Below are 23888 nucleotides of genomic sequence, written 5' to 3'. Positions count from 1 at the left end.
TCTCACCTCACTGGACATCAGAGAGCATGTCCTAGAGGGAAACCCTAGTAATGAAGTAAGACATGGAAAAGGTTTGTCCTGAACATACAATTCAGGAGACAAAAGACTTATTTATATAAGAAAGATATGGAATGACATAAAGAAAATGTAGGAAAGTATTTATAAAAAAATCAAATCTAAATAAATATCAGGAAATGCATACTAGAAAGTATCTCATTAATTCTGTTTTCTGACGTTTCTCTTAGGGAGAAATATTGTAGATAGTGATTCATAGTTAAAATAGATAGAAAATTGATATGTTAGTATGGATCACAAGATGAAGAGGTGATGTTTAGTCATGTAGAGTTACTAGCTATGTATGTTTGTTGATATTGACATGATTTGTGATTATTTGAAAACCAAAATGAATGTAACTGAATTCTCCAATTACTCCATGCTACACTTCATTTCTAGTGTGCATGCAAAGTTATGTTTTTGATGGTTGCTACCTCAAAGATGAGAGAAGCCCTTCTATCTAGGAAGAAAACATTTACATTTTTCTCCATTATAAGATTAAGGACACAAGAATGTAACATGTACAGTGAACATCTAAATGGTGGTGTTTGTCATTCATGTCACACATCCCTGTAAGTCACCATGATGTAAGTGTTCAGGGAATAATTCCACAGATTAAAGTAAGATGTCCATTTTCAATAGCTACATCACTTGCTTTTAATGTAAAATATAATGACAGTTCACTAAAATCTTGATGTATTTTATAACATGAACAGAAGTCATGAATATCAGCTGACGTATTTCAATTAAAGACATCTCTGCTACCCTAGAAATGTACGGAAAACCCTTCCCAGAGAAGTCATGTAATTTGTGTACGTCTTCTTAAATGATTAGCCTCCTTTTTGTAAACATAGAAATCGTAGTTCTCAGATCATTGTATCAGGGGAAAGATTATTATTGTTTATGCTTATAATCTATATTTTAAGCAAAGTTTCATAGCGGAGTGTAAAAGGTTTTATTCTGTGTGGGATAAGCATACATGTTAATCAATAAAACTGAATGGTTTCTTGTGTAAATGTTGGTATGTAATGAATGAAGTGTTAGCCTAGCAATTGAAGGTTGCAGGAAAGAATACCTAACGAGAAACTCTTCGGTAGCATAGATGGGTGAAGTCTGTAACAATTAGTTTCCTTCCTGCCCTTAAGTTTCAAATCATTAGATCATGTATTTCCCATCATTTCTCCATGGTACTTTTCCCCTCTTTAACCGCAGGGACATTGTGATGGTTCTAATAAGAAGGATCATACAGAGTAATGTTGAGAGCTCCCCTGAACGGCTCCATGCTGTTGCTGCCTCAGCATCTCTCTGGGGAGCAGGCAGCCTGCAGGTCCTTGAACTCACACCAGCCAGTCCTGTGAGCACTTGCACCAGAAGACCCCCTTCCTTAAACCAGCAGTCTTGCTGAACCCCAGGGCTACTTCACAAGCTCCCCTTCAATGCCACCCTCACAGAGCCACCAAAATCCTAGTCCTTTTGGTCTGAATGGACCCATCCACACTCAGCCTGGGGAGCCCACAGCACTTCACTCAGGGCTTCTTATAAAAACCTGAACCCCAATTACTGCCTCTTTCTCTGCTCCCTTCTATCCTTGACCTCACTCAGAGCTTGCTGTGAATTCTCTCAGGACCTAGAGTCATGAACTCACCTGCTTCAGTTGTCCGTTGTTCTTCTGTTGAGCGAAGTAAGACTTGTCATAGGCTCATTTAAGCAAATGTAAATTTAACATTTGTCACAAGAGTACTTAAAAGTCATGATGGTAAAATTCTGAACTAAGATTTATAATATTTGACCCTGTTTAATTCTTATCACATGTTTCTTGCCTTGGCTTAAAGGAACAGTTTTCTCATGGCTGTGACACACATTGAAGGCAATATATAAATATCTGAAAGTATATATGTTATATAATTTATATAACATACATTGAATAGAATAAATAAATATCTGAAGGTATAAACGCTAGCAGTGAGAAACACAAGGAACATGTGAGTGTGTGTGGATTCATACACATTTACTCAAAGGATTTAAAAATGCTAGGCCACAACCGCTCATTTCAGAAGTGCAGATGGTTTACTAAAACTGCAAATCTTATAAATTTGTCAATTAATCTATTTTGTCTACTATTCTGGGAATTCATTTCCTTAAATGTCAGGAGGTTATGTTTTTTAAGGAACTTCCACACTATCCTCCCAAGTGACTGCACCCGCTTACACTCCCTCCAGCCATTCAGGAGGTTCCCTGATCTCCAAGCCTCTTCCGCGTTTATGACATTATTAGTGGGCTTTCTGCTAGTTGTTACTCTGACTGTCAGGAGGTGATGTGTCCCTGTCGGTTTGCTCTGCGTTTCTTATTGTTTAGCGATGCTGAGCCTCTCTCTTTTGCCTCGTGCCCATCTAAAGGACCAAGTCGCCCCCCCCCCCACCCCAGCCTCAGCAGCTGAGGCGCACAGGCTTCCTCTTCCCAGAGCGTGTGGAGTATTCCTGGACCACGGATGAGGCCCGAGGGCCCTGCACTGTCAGGGGGGTTCTTAGCACTGCGTTATGTCTGGTTTTTCTTTTTTCTTTTGAGATGAATATATATATTTTTGGAATATAATTGCTTTACAATGTTGTGTTAGATTCTGCTGGACAACTTCATCAATCAGCCATAGTTATATGCACACCCACTCTGTCTTGAACCTCCCTCCCGCGACCTCCGTCTCCCCCCTCTAGCCATCACAGAGCCCCGCGCTGAGCTCTCTGTGCTGTGGAGCAGCTTCCCACCTGCTACCTGTTTTACACATTGTGGTGAATATATGTCAAGGCTCTTCTCTCAATTGGGCCCCCTCTCATTCTACCACTGTGTCCACAGGTCTAATCTCTACATTCGTGAAAATATGGTATTAACCTATATGGTATTAATCCTATATATGTATATGAGTCTAGAAAATGTTATTGGTGAACCTATTTAATAAGCAGGCTAGAAGTGCAGATATTAAGCTTTTTTGTATTAAACTTTCAAGGTGTAAAATACATGGACGATCATTCCATGCATTTTACTATGTGAAGGAAGCCCATTGGAAAATGCTACAAAAAGTATGATTTTTACAATATGTTATTTTGGTGTAGCTAAATGTTCTTATGTGCTCCATTGTGTCTGAGTCTTTGGGGCCCAATGGGCTGTAGCCTGCCAGGTACCTCTGTCTATGAGATTTCCCAGGAAAGAAAACTGGAGTCGGTGGTAATTTCTTTTTCAAGGGAATTCCTTACCCAAGAATTGAACTTACATCACTTGGGTCACCTGCAATGGCAGGTGGATTTTTTACCACAGAGCCACTTGAGAATCTAGTCAGGAATGTAGAAGAGATTAAAATGGTCAGAGGTAGCCATGGGTTTTAAAGGAGGGGCTATGAATACCCTGAGTTCAGGACCATGAAATCGTTGTGTTAAACTGTTGTAATGGACACAAGTTATAAATTTGCCCAGACCCATAGAGTCAGTCAGTTCAGTTGTTCAGTCATGTCTGACTCTTTGAGACCCCGTGGACCACAGCACGCCAGGCCTCCTTGTCCATCACCAACTCCCAGAGTTAACTCAAACTCATATCCATTGAGTTGATGATGCAATCCAACCATCTCATCCTCTGTTGTCCCCTTCTTCTCCCACCTTCAATCTTTCCCAGCATCAGCGTCTTTTCCATTGAGTCAGTTCTTTGCATCAGGTGGACAACGTATTGGAGTTTCAGCTTCAACATCAGTCCTTCCAAGGAAAACCCAGGACTGATCTCCTTGAGGATGGACTGGTTGGATATCCTTGCAGTCCAAGGGACTCTCAAGAGTCTTCTCGAACACCACAGCTCGAAAGCATCAATTCTTGGGTGCTCAGCTTTCTTTATAGTCCAACTGTCACATCCATATGTGACCACTGGAAAAACCATAGCCTTAACTAGTCAGACCTTTGTTGGCAACGTAATGTCTCTCCTTTTTAGTATGATGCCTAGGTTGGTCATAACTTTCTTTCCAAAGGGTAAGCATCTTTTAATTTCATGACTGCAGTCACCGTCTGCAGTGATTTTGAAGTCCCCAAAAATAAAGTCTGTCACTGTTTCCACTGTTTCCCCATCTATTTGCCATGAAGTGATGGGACCAATTTCCGTGATCTTAGTTTGTTAAATGTTGAGCTTTAAGCCATCTTTTTCACTCTCCTCTTTCACGTTCATCAAGAGGATCTTTAGTTCTTCACTCTCTGCCATAAGGGTGGTGTCATCTGCATATCTGAGGTTATTGATATTTCTCCCGGCAATCTTGACTCCAGCTTGTGCTTCTTCCAGCCCAGCCTTTCTCATGATGTCCTCTGCATGGAAGTTAAATAATGACAGTGACAATAGACAGCCTTGACGTTCTCCTTTTCCTATGTGGAACCAGTCTGTTGTTCCATGTCCAGTTCTAATTGTTGCTTCCTGACCTGCACACACATTTCTCAAGAGGCAGGTCAGGTGGTCTGTTATTCCCATCTCTTTCAAAATTTTCCAGTTGATTGTGATCCACATAGTCAAAGGCTTTGGCATAGTCAAAAAAGCAGAAATAGATGTTTCTTCAGAAATCTCTTGCTTTTTTGATGATCCAGCAGATGTCAATTTGATAGCTGATTCCTCTGCCTTTTCTAAAACGAGCTTGAACATCTGAAAGCTCGTGGTTCACGTATTGTTGAAGCCTGGCTTGGAGAATTCTGAACACTACTTTGCTAGCCTGTGAGATGAGTTCAATTGTGTGGTAGTTTGAGCATGCTTTGGCATTGCCTCTCTTTGGAATTGGAATGAAAACTGACCTCTTCCAGTCCTGTGGCCACTGCTGAGTTTTCCAAATTTGCTGGCATATCGAATGCAGCACTTTCACAGCATCATCTTTTAAAATTTGAAATAGTTCCGCTTGAATTCATCACGTCCACTAGCTTTGTTTGTAGTGATGCTTCCTCAGGCCCACTTGACTTCACATTCCAGGATGTCTGTACACATCCCTAAAAGACAAACATGAGGTGAAACTAGAAACTTTTCTTAATGTCTCTGTAGATTCATCAGTGCCACAAAGGTATCTTCAGGTGGGGAAAGATAAGTAGGGAGATTGTCTATGTGTGGGAACAGGATGTATATGTGAAATCTCTGTACCTTACTCTCATTTCTGCTGTGAAACTGAATCATCTAAGATATTGGTACTGGTACATGCACACTGAATACATTTTAGAATAGACACTATTAGAAAAAATGGATATGCTCCTCTATTTAATTTTTCCTTAGTCAGTTGTCCCTGAAAGATGTGAGAGAATAGAGCTATTTAAAAAGATCAGAGAAAAAACTGTAGCAGATGATTCATAAAACCTAGAAATACCAACATGAGGTAGAGCAGCAACATTTTTCTGTGTTGAAAGTGAAAGTGAAGTCGTTCTGTCGTGTCTGACTCTTTGTAACCCTATGGACTGTAGCCCTCCAGGCTCCTCCATCCATTGATTCTCCAGGCAAGAATACTGGAGAAGGTTGCCATTTTCTTCACCAGGGGATCTTCCTGACCCAGGGATCAAACTTGGGTCTCCCACTTTGCATGCAGACTCTTGATCATCTGAACCACCAGAGAATCCCTTTCATGTATTAATTTATGGGTAAGTTTACTAATGAAATAACACTGATCATCATTTCTTTGATTGGTCATCAGATAGCTTTTAGGGCATCATTTTGAAAGGCATCTGTCCCTGCCCATAGACTGTTAACCCAAGGTCCACTGCTGCCTCTGGTTTATTTTTAAAGAAAGCTGTGATGGAAACACCTCCAGGCCCCTTGTCTCTGAAGTAGGAGGCCCCCCACCTGCACAGAGGTGTTCACAGTGCAAATCATTTTGTGAAAACCAGTGTCCCCAGGTTACAGAAGGGAGTAAAAACAACAAAAAACCTAAGGACTCAGGCCATCTTTCCTAGAATCCTGAGAGCAAAGCCTTGCAGGAACCCAGGGCCCCCAGGTGATTCCCACCAAACACTCACCCCTCCCCTCCCCTCCCCCAAGGGCACAGGCACAGGCCACACCCATCCGAGAAAGAGCCCCTCCCCAGGAATCAGGCTGAAGTTCTTTGTTTCTAGAAGTTCCCGCCCTAAATCCTCCCTCCAGAGCTCTGGGGCTGGCAGAGCTGAGGGCTCAAGCTCAGGCCTCCTGGAAGGTCTGCCTCCTGCATAGTTTTAAAAGTCCTCAGAGTCAGAGTCAGGTTGTTCGGAAGTTGGGTCCATGTTCTCTTGTGAATTGTTCTGTGGCCTGATCTCTCTAATGTGAAAAATAAGAGAACAAATAGCAGGGGTAGTCTGCAAAGAGAGTGGGGAAAATAAGCACCAAACCCAGGATGTGACTAGCATATCAGCTTCATCTTGATAACCCACTACAGCTCAGGAACAGAGAAAGTGACCAAAGAGCTCGGAAAAGGGAGAGAGAAACAAGAAAACTCTTTCTTCTTTTTCACTGCAGCAGTTGCAGGTGAAAGAGCTGTGTGGATGCTGTTTTCTCAATACGTAGACGTGTTTTTCCTGCATAATATCCCCAGAAGAGACAGCAGGAGGAAGAGGAGGAAATGGCAGCTTCTCAGGTAAACGTCCTGTCCCGGGTCTGGGGCTGTGTCTGCTTTTCCTCCTGAAATGCCTGGACTGAGAATCCGCAAACCTTTACTTCTCTGATTCCAGTTTTTCTCCCTGGGGATTTGTTGTCAACTTCCTCTTTTTTCTTTTTTTCTCATAATAGTCAAGACGGGCTCTTTAGCCTGCTTTCGCTTGTGTCCCACAGCCTTTTCTTCTTTCTGTCCTGATGAATCCTCGACATGAATTAGTGACTTTCAACTGGTGAATATATTCCTTTTGTGAGAGATGAACACAGGCGTCTGAGACTCCCGTTGGAATGTGGTTCGGTGTTGGGATCCTAGGGAAGTAGGGGAAATGCCATGATGAGTTTACATGTGGATGCAATTCAGTTCTTTAGAACAGGAGTTTAAAATGCCCTTAAAGTAGAGTGAACTCAGCAGTTTAGAACTTTTCAGAAAATTTTCAGAAATGAAAAAAGTGCAATGACTAGCCTCTATATCGATAAGAAAAACTTACTATTAAATGTACTATTAGTTTCCAGATCATGCGAGGTATATATGCAGTAGAATTTGCATAAAACGGATATTTTTCATAGTAGATTGAGACCACGGTTTTCATAATATCGCTAAAATACCTGGCAGTGATAACGCATTTTTCCATGGACTTCTTACCCCATGACCTCAGGTGTTCACTGGTTCAGGTGCTTCTGTGAGATTCCAGTGCATTTTTTTTTTTTTTTTTTTCCTGTCTTCAAAAAGGGTCTTGGAAAGAAAAACAGAGGGATATGCGCAACTATCACAGTTAGTGGGAAAACTCTTTATCAACTTGGTTTCTCTTCGCTTTGAACAATGAACACTGTTGGTTAAAACAGACACACACCTTGAGAACTGTGAGTTAAGTTTTATTTAGAGCAAAATTAGGACAGCAACCCAGGAGACAGCACCTCAGATAACTCTGAGAGACTGCACTAAAGAGGCAGCGGGGAAGGTCAGTAGATAAGATTTTAGTGAACGGGGAGTTCAGTGCAGTCAAGCATTTACTTTACAAAAGCTTTTCTGCCAGTTGTGAGGAGCTGATGTCACCGTTCAGTGATTCAGTGCTTTTCTAGATGTGAAGGGGCTTCCCTGATGGCTCAGATGCTAAAGAATCTTCCTGCAATGCGGGAGAACTTGGTTTGATCCATGGGTTGGGAAGATCCCTTGAGGAGGGCGTGGCAACCCACTCTGGTATCCTTGCCTGGAGAATGCCCACAGACAGAGTACAACTAAGTGACTAAGCCCAGCCCACACAGATATGAAGAGATGCAAGGATTGGGGTCATGAAATCAGCTCCTGAAAAAAAGACCTGTTCCACCAGATTCCCTGGAGCAGAGTGCCTCAATGCAACCTGAACTCCCTCAGGGGCGATTGAAGTCAGCACTTGAAGCACCATAGGGTTCATTTTCCACAGAGGCAGATGGCAAACGCCCTTGTTGTTGTTCGGTTGTTGGCAATACTCTTGGCAAGTGCCAGCTTGTGGTTGACAACACTCGCATGTGTTTAGGAGAGATGCTGGGTTTGGGGAGTGGGGGTTTTCATCACTCAAGCCTCGGTCTTATCATTTCCAGTCCACTCCACGCTCACATCACAGACATAGTTTCATCCTATTTCTGTATTTTCCAAAATGTTTACAAGAATCATATTAGTGCTAATCTAAGTTCAACAGTGTTAAGTTGTTGGTTGTTTTTTTCTTTTTCTTTTCTTCCCCTGTGTCAAGTTTTAAAATATAGTTCAGTACAAATGATACCGGCTTCCAGGAAATTTAGAAATTCAGAACCAGGACTCCACTTTATTTTATATCGTTGTATATGTCTGTACCCTAGTCTATTTTTAAAAATTAAAATAATATCATACTCAAATATTTATGTATATTTTTAATCAGTTAGAAATTATCCTGATAGTGTTGACATGACAGTTTTTCTCTATTACTATTACTGAGTATGTAGTCTCATTGTAGTATACGTCTCTGTGTATAAACATGTTAGCATGATTACATCGAATTGTTTCTTTTTTTTTCCCCCTATGATCCCCTGGAGAAGGGAATGGCTACTCATTCCAGTATTCTAGCCTGGAGACTCCCATGGACAGAGAAGGCTGCCAGGCTATAGTCCCTGGGGTCCCAAAGAGTAGGATACAACGGAGTAACTAACATTTTTCTCGTTTTTAGTATGATTTACAAATACAGAAGTTTCTATTAACTTTCATTAAAGTTGTCTCTGTATATTTGTCTGTGTTTTATTAAAGTCTAGAGTCCATCAGGTGAAATAAAATTTCAGCTCTGCCCTTTAAAGAATGTCTGTTAAAGTATTTGTCAAACGACACAACAGCAACGTTATTCATTTTAAATTATTTCTGTTGCACATTGGAGACTCTGAAAAACCGTCAGACATATATTCAGTTCAGTTCAGTTCAGTCGCTCAGTCATGTCTGACTCTTAGTGAACCCATGAATCACAGCACGCCAGGCCTCCCTGTCCATCACCAGCTCCCGGAGTCTAACCAAACCCATGTCCATCGAGTCAGTGATGCAATCCAGCCATCTCATCCTCTGTTTTTCCCTTCTCCTCCTGCCCCCAATCCTTCCCAGCATTGGGGTCTTTTCCAATGAGTCAACTCTTTGCATGAGGTAGCCAAAGTATTGAAGTTTCAGCTTCAACATCAATCCTTCCAATGAAAACCCAGGACTCATCTCCTTTGGGATGGACTGGTTGGATCTCCTTGCAGTCCAAGGGACTCTCAAGAGTCTTCTCCAACACCACAGTTCGAAAGCAGCAGTTCTTTGGCGTTCAGTTTTCTTCACCGTCCAACTCTAACATCCATACATGACTATTGGAAAAACCATAGCCTTGACTAGCGGGACTTTTGTTAGCAAAGTAATGTGTCTGCTTTTAAGTGTGCTATCCACGTTGGCCATAAGTTTCCTTCCAAGGAGTAAGCGTCTTTTAATTTCATGGCTGCAATCACCATCTGCAGTGATTTGGGAGCGCAAAAAATAAAGTCTGACACTGTTTCCACTGTTTCCCCATCTATTACCCATGAAGTGATGTGACCATATGCCATGATCTTAGTTTTCTGAATATTGAGCTTTAAACCAACTTTTTCACTCTCCTCTCTTTCACTTTCGTCAAGAGGCTTTTCAGTTCCTCTTGATTTTTGCCATAAGGGTGGTGTCATCTACATATCTGAGGTTATCGATATTTCTCCCGGCAATCTTGATTCCAGCTTATGCTTCTTCCAGTCCAGTGTTTCTCATGATATACTCTGCATATAAGTTAAATAAGCAGGATGACAATATACAGCCTTGACGTACTCCTTTTCCCATTTGGAGCCAGTCTCTTCCATGTCCAGTTCTAACTGTTGCTTCCTAACCTGCGTACAGGTGTCTCAAGAAACAAGTCAGATGGTCTGGTATTCCCATCTCAGAGTTTTCGACAGTTTATTGTGATCCACACAGTCAAAGGTTTTGGCATAGTCAATAAAGCAGAAATAGATGTTTTTCTGGAACTCTCTTGCTTTTTCGATGATCCAGTAGATGTTGGCAATTTGAACTCTGGTTCCTCTGTCTTTTCTAAAACCAGCTTGAACATTGGGAAGTTCATGGTTCACGTTGTTGAAACTTGGCTTGTAGAATTTGGGACATTGCTTTGCTAGCATGTGAGATGAGTGCAGTTGTGCAGTACTTTGATCATTATTTGGCATTGCTTTTCTTAGGGATTGGGTTGAAAACTGACCTTTTCCAGTCCTGTGGCCACTGCTGAGTTTTCCAAATGTGCTGGCATATTGAGTGCAGCACTTCCACAGCATCATCTTTTAGGATTTGAAATAGCTCAAGTGGAATTCCATTACCTCCACTAGCTTTGTTCGAAGTGATGCTTTCTAAGGCCCACTTGAGTTCACATTCCAGGATATCTGGCTCTAGGTGAGTGATCACACCATCATGATTATCTGGCTCGTGAAGATCTTTTTTTTATAGTTCTCCTGTGTATTCTTGCCACCTCTTCTTCATATCTTCTGCTTCTGTTAGGTCCATACCATTTCTGTCCTTTATCGAGCCCATCTTTGCATGAAATGTTCCCTTGGTATCTCTCATTTTCTTGAAGAGATCTCTAGTCTTTCCCATTCTGTCGTTTTCCTCTATTTCTTTGCATTGATTGCTGAGGAAGGCTTTCTTATCTCTCCTTGCTCTTTGGAACTCTGCATTCAAATGGGTATATCTTTCCTTTTCTCCTTTGCTTTTGGTTTCTCTTCTTTTTACAGCTATTTGTAAGGCCTCCTCAGACAGCCATTTTGCTTTTTTGCATTTCTTTCTTGGGGATGGTCTTGATCATCCTGTACAATGTCATGAACCTCTGTCCATAGTTCATCAGGCACTCTGTCTATCAGATCTAGTCCCTTAAATCTATTTCCCATTCCACTGTATAATCGTTAGGTCATACTTCAATGGTCCAGTGGTTTTCCCTGCTTCCTTCAATTTAAGTCTGAATTTGGCAATAAGGAGTTCATGATCAGAACCACAGTCAGCTCCCAGTCTTGTTTTTGCTGATTGTATAGAGCTTCTCCATCTTTGGCTGCAAAGAATATAATCAATCTGATTTTAGTTTTGGCCATCTGGTGATGTCCATGTGTAAAGTCTTCTCTTGTGTGGTTAGAAGAGGGTGTTTGCTATGACCAGTGCATTCTCTTGGCAGAACTCTATTAGCCTTTGCCCTGCTTCATTCTGTATTCCAAGGCCAAATTTGCCTGTTACTCCAGGTGTTTCTTGACTTCTTACTTTTGCATTCCAGTCCCCTATAATGAAAAGTACATTTTTAGGGGGTGGTAATTCTAGAAGGGTTGGTGGTGGCCTGCTGCAGGGTTGGGGGCACAGACTAGCAGTGCATGCATGGGATCTTTTGAGGAAGGTCATCATTATCTTCATTCCCTCAACCATATTTTACTGAGTGAAGTCATTCAGTCGTGTCTGACTCTTTGTGACCCCATGGACTATAGCCTACAAGGCTCCTCTGTCCGTGGAGTTTTCCAGGCAAGAGTACGGGAGTAGGTTGCCATTTCCTTCTCCAGGGGATCTGCCCAACCCAGGAATCAAACCCAGGTCTCCCACCATACAGGCAGCTGCTTCACCATCTGAGCCATCAGGGAAACCAACCATAGCTTGACCCCAGGTAAATAGCAGGGAGGGAACACAGCTCCACCCATCAAGAGAAAATTGGATTCAAGAATAACTGAGCATGGCCCTGCCCACCAGAACAAGACCCAGTTTCCCCCTCAGTCTGTCTATCCCATCAGGAAGCTCCCATAGGCCTCTTATCCTTCTCCATCAGAGGGTAGACAGGTGGAACACCACAATCATGGAAAACTAACCAATCTAATCACATGGATCACAGCTTTGTCTAACTTAATGAAACTATGAGCCATGCTGTGCAGGGCCACCCAAATCTGATGGAGAGTTCTGACAAAATGTAGTCCACTGGAGAAGGGAATGGCCAAACACTTCAGTATTCCTGCCTTGAGAACCCCATGAACAGTATGAAATGGCAGAAAGATGAACTCCCCAGGTTGGTAGGTGCCCTATATGCTACTGGAGGTCAGTGGAGAAATAACTCCAGAAAGAATGAAGAGCCAGAGACAAAGCAAAAACAACATCCAGTTGTGGATGTGACTGGTGATGGAAGCAAGGTCCGATGCTGTCAAGACCAATATTGCATAGGAACCTGGAATGTTAGGTCCCTGAATCAAGGTAAATTGGAAGCAGTCAAACAGGAGATGGCAAGAGTGAACATCTACATTTTAGAAATCAGCAAACTAAAATGGACTGGAATGGGTGAATTTAACTCAGATGACCATTATATCTACTACTGTGGGCAGGAATCCCTTAGAAGAAATGGAGTAGCCATCATAGTCCACAAGAGAGTCTGAAATGCAGTACTTGGATGTAATCTCAAAAACGACAGGATGATCACTGTTCATTTCCAAGGCAAACCATTCTATATCACGGTAATCCAAGTCTATGCCCCGACTAGTAATGCTGAAGAAGCTGAAGTTAAATAGTTCTATGAAGACCTATAAGACTTTCTAGAATTAACACCCCAGAAAGAAAATACTACTGTGTAAAATTATATTCTTGTGTAATAGCAGCCACTCGCCTAAAGGAAAACCAGGTCTCTGAACTTGCTGTTTCCATCATGGGTCACATTAGGAAGTCTTCCCACGGCCCCAGGGCATCTGTACTTTGTATTTCAGGGATGGCTGACCTTCCGGGATGTGGCCATAGACTTCACTCAAGAGGAGTGGGAATGCCTGGACCTCGGTCAGCGGGCCTTGTACACGGACGTGATGGTAGAGAACTATAGGAACCTGGCCTCCTTGGGTGAGGACAACTGCCTTCCAGAATGGCGTATCTAAACCTCAGGGTTTTGGTTCCTTCATTTCTAGAATGTCTTCTGAAATTTTCTTCTCCGCACATTTGTTTCAGATCTGTGCTTTGTAGGTGGAAATTAGTATCTGTGAGTTTAGAAAGAAAGTCTTCATTATGATGATTCATAATGCTTGTAACCTTTATCTTCCTTTATGTAATCTGCCTCCTTCTAGGTCAGTGGTAATTGTGTAAGTTCTGTGGTATTAAATAGTTGTACCTTCTCTTAATTTCACATTTCCACTACTTACTTTTTCCTTAGTGGCACTTGACGAGAATCTCAGGACCTAACTTTTTGTATTAGTTAGCATTATATAGGTACTTTCAATAAAGTATTTGGGTGGGTGGGAAGTATTTGGGGAATCATTCTCTGGGCTGTTTTAACATTCACCCATGTGTTCTCTTCTCGCCTGAATACATATTGGATTGGTAACTGATGAATCTCTAGCACAGCAAATATTCCTTTCTCTGAGGAACAGGCCTTGTGGTCTCTAAGCCAGACTTGGTCACCTTTCTGGAGCAAATGAAGGATCTCAGGAATATAAGGAGAATGCAGACAACAGGCATATACCCCGGTAGGTGTGAATGGATGGAGCCAATGACTCAGGTGAGAGGTACACTGAGAGACCTACCTGGGAAGGAAATCTAAAACAGAGTGGCTATATATACGTATGGTTGATTCTGTGAGGATCAGTGAGGAAGTCATCCTGTATCATGTGGTTTGGGAAGATCTGCTTCAGTGGAAATGCTTTTGGAGAAGCCTGGGTTTATTTCTGTTGCTGTCATAGATGGCTATCACCTGCCCCATTCTGTCTCTTGAATCATTCATGAATTCATCTCCAGTGATTGCTTTTCTCCCTCACAGTGAGAACTAAAATTCTCCTCTTGGCCTGTGACAACCTGCATGAGTTGGCTGCTCTTTCATTTCTTGGGGATCCTAGGAAAACTGTGCACATTTCTGAGTGACTATATGATATTCCTTTAAAAGTTGGTTTCTACCTTTAAACAGAACTGTGTAAGTGGAGTCATAGACATACTGCCAAAGTCCTAGGAATAGTTGGGACAGGTTTTTGTTTTGTTTTGTTTTTCTGATTTATAGTTTCCAATCCACTGGAAACTGCAGATATGCCCTTATTCATTTCAAACTTAAGTAATGTCTTCACTGCATAAAGCAAAACCTCCCTAAAATGGGAAAATGAAAGTCTCATGGTTACTTTAAAGTTTCTCTTCTCTTTATACGAACTCATGTTAAATACCTAAGTGTATTTGTCCCAATTCCTGAATGGTAAAACACTTTAATATATTCAATTACCTCAAAAAATTTTAAAATAAATTAGCATATAGAACTTAGAACATTTTCCATATTTGTAATGGTTGTTTCAAACTGTTAAGATTTTTTGATAAAATATAGAAATCTTTTTATTAAATTCTTAGTGGAGTGTAGCTGTTTTACAAAGTTCTGCTGCTGTACAGAAACCATTATCAATTATACGTACATATAGCCACTCTGTTTTAGATTTCCTCCCCAGTTAGGTCTCCAAAGAGTACTGAGTCGAGTCCCATGTGTTTCCATCATATTTTTTTTTATTTTTAGATCCATCATATTTCTAAAGTCTCACTTCTTATTTAATTTCTTAAAAACTACTACTTTGTTAACTTATCTTGTTCGTCATGAGCTTCCCTGGCCTCTGTCTTATATGTCCTCACTTGCTAGGACAGTAGTTCTATGTCATATCATTTATGATTTTTAGATTCAAACATCTAATAGAACATTCTCAAATAAAAACGCAGGTGAAAAGAAGTAAATGAAAGGATTAGTAGGCACCTAGCCCTTCTGAAAATGTTTGGTGTCTAAATTTAAAAGGACTTTAAGCAAAAAATAATCATTTGATTGCCTCTCTCATCTTCACTTCGTTTTTATCTAAGCAGGTTTTGATCTTGCTCCTTCCTCTACAACACACTTCTTTGTCCTCTCATTTTGTCACATCTTCTGTGTTTGTGGTCTCCGTTCTTCAGGCTGCAGGATCCTAGTTCCTGTTGCTCCTGGTGTCTGTCCCCTGGTGGGTGAGGTTGGTCCAGAGGTTTGTGCCCTTACCCCCTTGATGTACTTTTGACTGCTGTTTCTGTGACCCGAGCCTGCCCTGGATATTGAGGGGAACTTCCTCTTCGCTCTGCAGCTGTCATCACCCTGTCTGTGGTGGGTCTGCGCCCTGGTTTGTTGCAGAGCCCCCAGATCTGTTTCTTTGCTGTGATCCTGATGTGTGGAGGCAGGTGGGATTGGAGCACACCCACAGGAGAGAAGCCCCTGAGGATTGCTGCTCTGAGGATGTTCTCCTTGGGATGTGCTCTGTGCGTCACTTTCACCCATTGGGTGAGTCTCATGTGACCCTGGTTTGCACTGCCCTTGGCCCCACCTCAACCATGGGTATCCTGGCACATGGCCCTGGTGCCTCTCAGATGTTGTTTTCACCAGGTCACCAGCATAGATCCTTGAAGCCAGGGCCCAGGATTGCATTCATCATGGAGCTGGATCTGCTGTGGTGCTGTGGGGGCAGCTCAGACTCCAGCCTGGCCCTGACCCCTAGTGTGGGAGCCCACGAAGTCTACAGCTGCTACAGCTACACCTGCTGTGACTGGGGGAGCCGTCCTTGTCCACTCAGACGTTCTAAAGGTGCTGAGTTTACAAAGACAGCTGTGATCATATAGAAACGAGTTTGTGCAACTTCCAGTGGAGATATCAGCTTTACTTCCTTCAATTGCCAGACCCTGGGGCTCAGCAGTGCTTCAGCCCGCTCTGGGCATGTGGATAAACTACAGGCCCCTGCTCCCGAGGTTTCCCAGAGTCCACCAGTCTACCCTGGAAGTGAGGGGCGCAGAGGAAGAGGCAACAGCTGGGTTCATGAGAGCACCCACCCTAATGGAGCCCTTCCTCCTGCCTCGTGAGGAGGGGCCAGCACAGGGGGAGACAGGCTACAAACAATGGTGGGTCTTCGCTTGGGGCATGACTCAGCAATGGCGCTCTGCTCTAGGGTGGTTCAGGCTTCCTCCCCAAGCATTCCTGTTTGCAGAGCTCCTCCGTCCCTGCCATTCCCACAGGACGTCTCCTCACAGCCCAGAGCAGTCTTCTGCCTGGGTCTGCTCTCCAGACCCCCCATTCCAGCACCCAGCCCTTGTCTGCAGTGGTGGACACCCTCTCAGGCTGGGTGGGCAGGGCTGGGGGCAGTACCCCGTGTGCAGGTCTCCTCTGTCTTGCTGCCTCTGACTGCTGCCGTATTCTCCTCCCACAGAGGATGAGGCTCCCCTTCTGTCCCAGCTGGGCTCCCCCAGTGAGGGCCTTCCCCAGAGGGGGAGACGTCTCCTCTCTTCAGATCCCCCCATGGTTGCAGGCCCCATCCCATTTCCTTTCCTGTTCTTTTTCTTTCTTCTTTCTTTTGCCCTACCTAGCTCAGCAGAAATCTTTCTTGTCCTTTTAGATTTCCAAGGTCCTCTGCTAGTGTTCAGCTGGGCTCTGTGAGAAGTGTTCCATTTCTGATGTATGCTTGATGCATTTGTGGAGAGAGATGAAGTCCATGTCTGCCTAATCCTCTGGCATCTTGATCCTCCCATCTCTATTTTATTTTTACGCTAGCAAAGGGTCCATCAATTTTCTCTAAATCTTTAAGGGGATTCACTGAGAATAGTAGGTAAAAACACTTCTTCTTTGGTATCTTTCAGCTATATCTCCTCAAGACAGCCAGGATTTGATGCCAAAGAAACAAAGGGTAGAAGATTTGTTCCCAAAAGCAAACCTAGGAATATATGAAAGATTTTACCTCAGAAACTTGCAATTAATGAAAGACTTAGAACATACAAGGGCGTGTGACAGACAGAGAGGATGTTTACATGGACATAAAGAAATTGAGACAGTTACACATAATGCAGACATTACTATAGAACGAAATGAGCTGCTTGAGTCAAATTGGGGGAAACACTCATTTGAGTCTTCACCATCTGCTGAGAAGTGTACGTTTTTCAGAAAAAAATTTACATCGTTTTTTGAAACATACTTGTTCTCTGAAAGGAAATGTGGAAAATCTGGGAAGTCCTCCAGTCTCTACTGTACATACTCCTTCAAACCACTCTGAGCATAGGCTTCGATTCAACATATATTTAAACATGTCTGAAAACCAGAAATCTAAAAATGATGGGAAAAACTCACAATATAATCAATTTGAGGGATCTGTGATTAGGAAGTCATTATTCTTCCATCAACAGATATTTTCTCTCCATTCCAAGATGTATAATGTTGATGATAATGGAACAGATGTAATTCAACCAGCATTGTTCAATACATCCCATGATATGGTTAATAGGGAAGAACATTCCATGTGTAATAAAATGAGTCAGACCTTAAGTAAGACCTCCAGCTCCAATAATTACACAATTATTCATGATGGAGTGAAGGTCTATTCATGCAATGAACCTGGGCATAACTTTGAACAAGACTCTAACTTTATGGAACATCAGGGAGCTCAGTCTTCACACAAGGATTCTAAAAGTAGTAAATGTAATAATATCTTTTATCAAGCATCAGATCTTTCTCTAAATAAGAGTGTCCATAGTGGAGAGAAAACTTACAATTGTAGTGAATATGGTAAACTTTCTAATCAGTCTTCAAATCTGATTAAGCAGCAGAGAATTCAGAATCCATGGAAACATTACAAGTGTAATAAATGTGGGAAAGTCTTCAGTAACTCATCCAATATAAGTAAACACAGGAAAACACGTTCAGGAAGGAAACCTTTCAAGTGTACAGTATGTGCCAAAGCCTTTAATCAGAGTTCAAATCTTAGTCAACATCGGCAAATCCATACTGGCAGGAAACCTTATAAATGTAGCGAATGTGGCAAAGTGTTTATCTATTTCTCAAATCTTAGTCACCATCAGCAAATTCACATTGGCGAGAAACCTTATAAATGTGCAAAGTGTGGCAAAGCCTTTAATCAGAACTCAAGTCTTACTCGACGCCAGCAGCAAATTCATACTGGAGAGAAACCTTATAAATGTAAGGATTGTGGCAAAGCCTTTGGCCGGCGCTATGGTCTTACTCAACACCAGCGAATTCATACTGGAGAGAGACCTTATAAATGTAAAGAATGTGGGAAAGCCTTCAATACAAACTTACATCTTACTCAACACCAGCGAATTCATACTGGAGTGAAACCTTATAAATGTAAGGATTGTGGCAAAGCCTTTAGCCAGTGCAGTGGCTTTACTCAACATCAGTTAATTCATACTGGAGAGAAACTTTATAAATGTAAAGAATGTGGAAAAGCCTTTAGTCAATCCTCAACTCTTACTAAACACCAGATAATTCATACTGGAGAGAAACCTTATAAATGTAAAGAATGTGGAAAAGCATTTAATAAAAACACAACTGTTACCAAACACCAGCGAATTCATACTGGAGAGAAACCTTATAAATGTAAAGAATGTGGAAAAGCCTTTAGTCAATCCTCAACTCTTACTAAACACCAGCGAATTCATACTGGAGTGAAACCTTATAAATGTAAGGATTGTGGCAAAGCCTTTAGCCAGCACTATGGCTTTACTCAACATCAGTTAATTCATACAGGAGAGAAACCTTATAAATGTAAAGAATGTGGAAAGCCTTTAGTCAATCCTCAACTCTTACTAAACACCAGCGAATTCATACTGGAGAGAAACCTTATAAATGTAAAGAATGTGGAAAAGCCTTTAGGCATAGCAGTCATCTCACTAGGCATCTCAGTGCACATACTGGAGAGAAACCCTCATAATGAAATAAGCGATGGAAGAAGTTTGTCCTAAACATACACGTCGGAAAACACAAGACCATTTATATAAGAAAGATGTGGAGTGATGTATAAATGTAAAAGAAAAAAAAGTGTAGAAAATGATTTAATGAAAATTGAAATCTAAATAAATATCAGAAAATCCATACTAGAAAACTTTACATCAATCCTGTTTGCTGAAGTTCCTCTTACAGAGAAGTACTATAGATAGTAATCAACAGTTAAAACAGATAGAAAATTGATATGTTAATGTGGATCACAAGATGAAAGGTTGATGTTTATAAAGGTACAATTATTAGCAATGTATCCTTGTTTATACTGACATGATTTGTGATTATTTGAAAATGAATGTAGTTCAACTCTCTACTTACTCCAAGGTATGATTCATTTCTAGTGTGCATGCAAACTTATGTTTTTGATAGTTGGTACCTCAAAGATGAGAGAAGCCCTTCTATCTAGGGAGAAATCATTTATATGTATTCTCCATTAGAAGATTAAGGGCACAGTAATGTAACATGTACAGTAAACATCTAAATGGTGGTGTTTGTCATTCATGTCACACATCCCTGTAGGTCACCATGATGTAAGTGTTCAGGGAATAATTCCACATACTAAAGATGTAAGTTATTAAGTTATGCTTTTAAAGGTTAATATAATGACAGCTCACTGAAATCTTGATGTGTTTTATAATATCAGCAGAAATTATGAATGTTTAACATATTTCAAATAACCTCTGATACCCTAAAATGTATGGGAAACCCTTCCCAGAAAATTCCTGTAATTATTGTAAGTCTTCTTTCTTAAATGATTAGCCTCCATTTTGTAACCATAGAAATCACAGTTGTCAGATCATTATATCAGAGGAATGAATATTGTTTATGCTTGTAATCTGTCTTTTAATCAAAGTTACACAATGGAGTATAAAAGGCTTTATTCTGACTGTGTGTGATGTTCATACATGTTAATCAATAAAACTGAATGGCTTCTTGTGGTAAAGTTGGTGTGAATGAATGAAGTGTTAACCTACCACCACTGTTAACCTCTCCCATCTTATTTAAGGTTGCAGGGAAGAGCACATGAGAGTGAAATCTTTGGTAGCACAGTGGGATGGCATCTGTAACAGTTTCCTTACTGTCCTTAAACCTCAAATCATTTGATCATGTATTTCCCATCATTTCTCCATTGTACTTTTCCCCCTCTCTGTAGCTGCAGGGACATTGTGACGGTTCTAATAAGAAGGATCATACAGAGTACTGTTGAGAACTCGCCTGAACTACTCCATGCTGTTGCTGCCTCCGCATCTGTCTGGGGAGCAGGCAGCCTGCAGGTCCTTGAACTCACACCAGCCAGTCCTGTGAGCACTTGCACCAGAAGATCCCCTTCCTTGAGACCAGCAGGCTTGCTGAGCCCCAGGGCTATTTCACAATCTCCCCTTCAATGCCACCCTCACAGAGCCACCAAAATCCTAGTCCTTTTGGTCTGAATGGACCCATCCACACTCAGCCTGGGGAGCCCACAGCACTTCACCCAGGGCCTCTTATAAAAACCTGAGCCCCAATTACTGCCTCTTTCTCTGCTCACTTCTATCCTTGACCTCACTCAGAGCTTGCTGTGAATTCTCTCAGGACCTAGAGTCATGAACTCACCTGCTTCAGTTGTCCTTTGTTCTCAGCATCTTTGTTCTCAGCATCTGTCTGGGGAGCAGGCAGCCTGCAGGTCCTTGAACTCACACCAGCTAGTCCTGTGAGCACCTGCCCTAGATGATCCACTTCCTTGAGACCAGCAGTCTTGCTGAACCCCAGGGTGTACTTCACAGGCCCCCCTTCAGTGACACCCTCAGAGCTCACCAGAATCCTGCTCCTCTGGTTTGAATGGACCCATCCACACTCAGCCCGAGGAGCCCACAGCGCTTCACCCAGGGTCACTTAGAAAGGCCTGAACCCTAAGTACTGGAACTTTCTCTGCCTGATTCTAGCCTTGACCTCCCTCAGAAGTTCCCATTCTAAATCCTCCCCTACAGAGACGTCTCAGGTGTGCTGAGTGTGAGGGCTTGAGCTCTGGGTGTCTGAATGTGGGCTTGGGGAAGAAACATCAGAACATATGGGAAGCCTGGTAAAGACTTATTTCTGCAGCTCAGACCTGCAGATTCATAGCTTCTTAGAGTGGGGCCCTGGCCTTGAGTGATTTGTGTTCACTGAAATGATTCAGAAAGAATCCTTAGCCAAGTGGTTTCCATCTGTTTCCCATCAGGGTCACGTGACCAGTGTCAGGAAGTGACCTCCCCGGTGCCCTCCCCACAGAGTTCTCTTGGTCCTGTGGGGGCATCAGTGTGGTGTGTAGGAAGTGCTCCAGGGGATTCTGAGGGAGATCCCGGCTTAAGAACGTGGCTCCTGGTCCATTTGTGAGAGCTGAGGCCCGGCTTCAGTCCGAGGAGAGACAGCAGCATTGGTCTAGCTGGAGTTGGACCGGGGAAGTCAGTCAGCTCACATGGTCTGTGTGAGCAGAGGGTTAGGAGCTCTCTGTGGGGAGTGAACAATCAACAAGTAAATTCGCAGGCTCATCTCCAGGTAGGAAGTGATTGTTCCTGAATATTTCCTGAGGCAGAACAGGAGAGGTGGGTCTTTTCAGCTTTTCAAGGTCCTTCTGTCTAGGTGAGGTGGTTGCAGGTTAAAGAGCTGTCCGGATGCCTTTGAACGTATCTCAAGACACAGGTGTGAACTTGCAACATAACATCCCCAGAGAAGACAGAGCAGGAGGAAGAAGAAGAAATGGCAGCTTCTTGGGTACATGTCCTGTCCCAGGTCTGGGGCTGTGTCTGCTTTTCCTCCTGAAATTCCTGGACTGAGAATCTGCAAACCTTTACTTCTCTGCTTCTAATATTTCTGCCCGGGGCATTGGTTATCAACTTATTTTTTCCTTTTTTTCTTATAGTAGTGAAGACCGGCTCTTTAGACTACATCTCCCTTAGTCCTAGAGTCTTTTCTGCATTGTCTGTATCCCGGCTTTCTATGGAGTATGACAGATTCTCAACATGAATTAATGACTCTCAACTGGTGAAAACATTTCCTTTGTGTGAGATCAACCCAGGGAGGCATAGGTTCTGAGAATCCTATTGGGATGTGCTTCAGTCTTGGGATCTTAGAGAAGTAGGGGGAAATTAGTGATGAATTTACATGTAGGTGCAACTTCAGACATTTAGAAAAGGATTAAGAAAATGTCCTTATAAATAGAATTACCTCAGTGGTTCAGAATTCTACAGAAAGTTTGGGGGGAAAATGGAGAAGAAAAATGTGAGACACTCTTCTCTATATTGGCAGGAAGAACTCATGCTTAACTGTACTTTTAATATACAGAACTTTGGAAGTTATATATGCAGTGAAATTTGCATAAAACTGATATTTTTTTCAGGAGAGATTCAGATCACTGCTAACATTTATCCCATTACACCTCATGTTCCATTGGTTCAGGTGGTTCTCTGAGATTCCATCACTAAGTGTTCATACTTTTTCTCTTTATCTTTAATAAAAATCTTTGAACGATCTAGTGAGGAGTGTGAATAAGCTGCCACAGTTAATGAGAAATCCGTATTTTCCTCTGTTTGCTTTGGAGAAATGAACACTCACCTGTGTTTAGTAGGGTTCTTGAGTTTTGTGAGTTTTCACTACTTAAGCTCAGGTCTGATTATTTCCATTTTTAATATACTCAGCACTCATATTCAAACTACTGCACAATTGCACTCATTTCACAAGCTAGCAGAGTAATGCTCAAAATCCTTCAAGTTAGGCTTCAACAGTATGTGAACTTCCAGGTGCACAACCTCGGTTTAGAAAAGGCAGTGGAACCACGGATCAAACTGCTAACACCAACTGGATCATAGGAAAAGCTAGAGAATTTCAGAAAAACATCTACTTCTACTTCACTGACTACACTGAAGCCTTTGAGTGTGTAGGTCACAATAAACTGTGGAATATCTTAAAGAGACGGAGGTATCAGATCACCTTACCTGCCCCCTTCTAAACCTGTATGGAGGTCAAGAAGCAACAATTAGAACCAGACATGAAACAAAGGATTGGTTCCAAATTGGGAAGGGAGTATATCAAGACTGTATATTGTCACCTTGTTTATTTAACTTATATGCAGAGTACATCACGCGAAATGCCGGGCTGGATGAAGTACAAGCTGGAATCGCAATTGCAGGGAGAAATATCAGTAAACTCAGATATGCAGGTATCACCACCCTTATGATAGAAAGCAAAGAGGAATTAAAGAGACTCTTGATGAAGGTGAAAGAGGAGAGTGAAAAAGCTGACTTAAAACTCAACATTCAAAAAATGAAGATCATGGCATCCGGTTCCATCACTTCATGGCAAATAGATGGGGAAACAATGGAAACACTGACAGACTGAATCCTGGCGTGCTGCAGTCCATGGAGTCGCAAAGAGTCGGACCCGACTGAGCAACTGAACAACATATTCCCAAAATAGAATTCTTTTCACATCTTTGTATTTTCTATAATATTTACAAGAATCTTATTACTAATATATGTTCAACTCTGTTAAATCTAAAATAGCACTCAACACTAGTGATAGAGATTTTCTAAAGAATAAAACGTTCAGAAGCAAGAGCTCTAATTTATATCATATCTCATGTGTTTTTGCCCTAGCATGTTTAAAAAATACAGAGAATCAACCAGAAATAAATTATAAGGTTTAAACAGGGAAATCTAGTCTTGATTTTATTGACATGAATAGGTTTTCTCTATCACTTTTAATATGTATATAGTTCCTAAGTAGTGTATGTATGTGTGCATGTAAATGTTAACATTAAATGATTCATTTTTTCTGTTTCTGATATTTTTGCCAGTTACCTCATTTGGGTAAAACATCCATTAGAATTGTCTGTGTGCTGCCTTTGTTCTTTTTAGAGAAACTCAAGCTCAGATCCACTGAAGCAAATCCCAAGCTCTACCATTTCCTGAATATTTGACCAAA

The 23888-nt window shown here is 41.8% G+C and overlaps 2 protein-coding genes across 2 annotated transcripts in view; both read left to right on the top strand.

Annotated features, from left to right (window-relative positions):
* Positions 1–636: 636 nt before the first annotated feature.
* LOC133055202 (KRAB domain-containing protein 5-like) lies at positions 637–17208 on the top strand. The gene is made up of 6 exons (XM_061140628.1): positions 637–641; positions 2451–2565; positions 12913–13039; positions 13564–13659; positions 16799–16940; positions 17145–17208. The coding sequence occupies exons 1-6, from the start codon at positions 637–639 to the stop codon at positions 17206–17208; spliced, it is 549 nt and encodes a 182-aa protein (XP_060996611.1).
* A 151-nt stretch (positions 17209–17359) lies between these two features.
* LOC133055200 (zinc finger protein 208-like) overlaps positions 17360–23888 on the top strand; it is a 135192-nt gene continuing 128663 nt past the window's right edge. The window contains 2 exon segments of the mRNA XM_061140627.1: positions 17360–18731; positions 18734–18853. Of these exon segments, the coding sequence (XP_060996610.1) occupies positions 17360–18731; positions 18734–18853 (1492 nt within the window).

The sequence above is a fragment of the Dama dama genome, chromosome 4 (genome assembly GCF_033118175.1).
Source record: "Dama dama isolate Ldn47 chromosome 4, ASM3311817v1, whole genome shotgun sequence".
NCBI lineage: Eukaryota > Metazoa > Chordata > Mammalia > Artiodactyla > Cervidae > Dama > Dama dama.
The sequence above is the reverse complement of the archived record's forward strand: the minus strand, read 5'-3'. Positions and strand labels throughout refer to the sequence as shown.

Coding starts and splice junctions, on each gene's coding strand:
- LOC133055202 (XM_061140628.1), top strand. Junction 13,660..16,798: donor GACAACAGGCATATACCCCG/GTAGGTGTGAAT, acceptor GGTATCTTTCAG/CTATATCTCCTCAAGACAGC. Junction 16,941..17,144: donor GACTTAGAACATACAAGGGC/GTGTGACAGACA, acceptor GTTCTCTGAAAG/GAAATGTGGAAAATCTGGGA.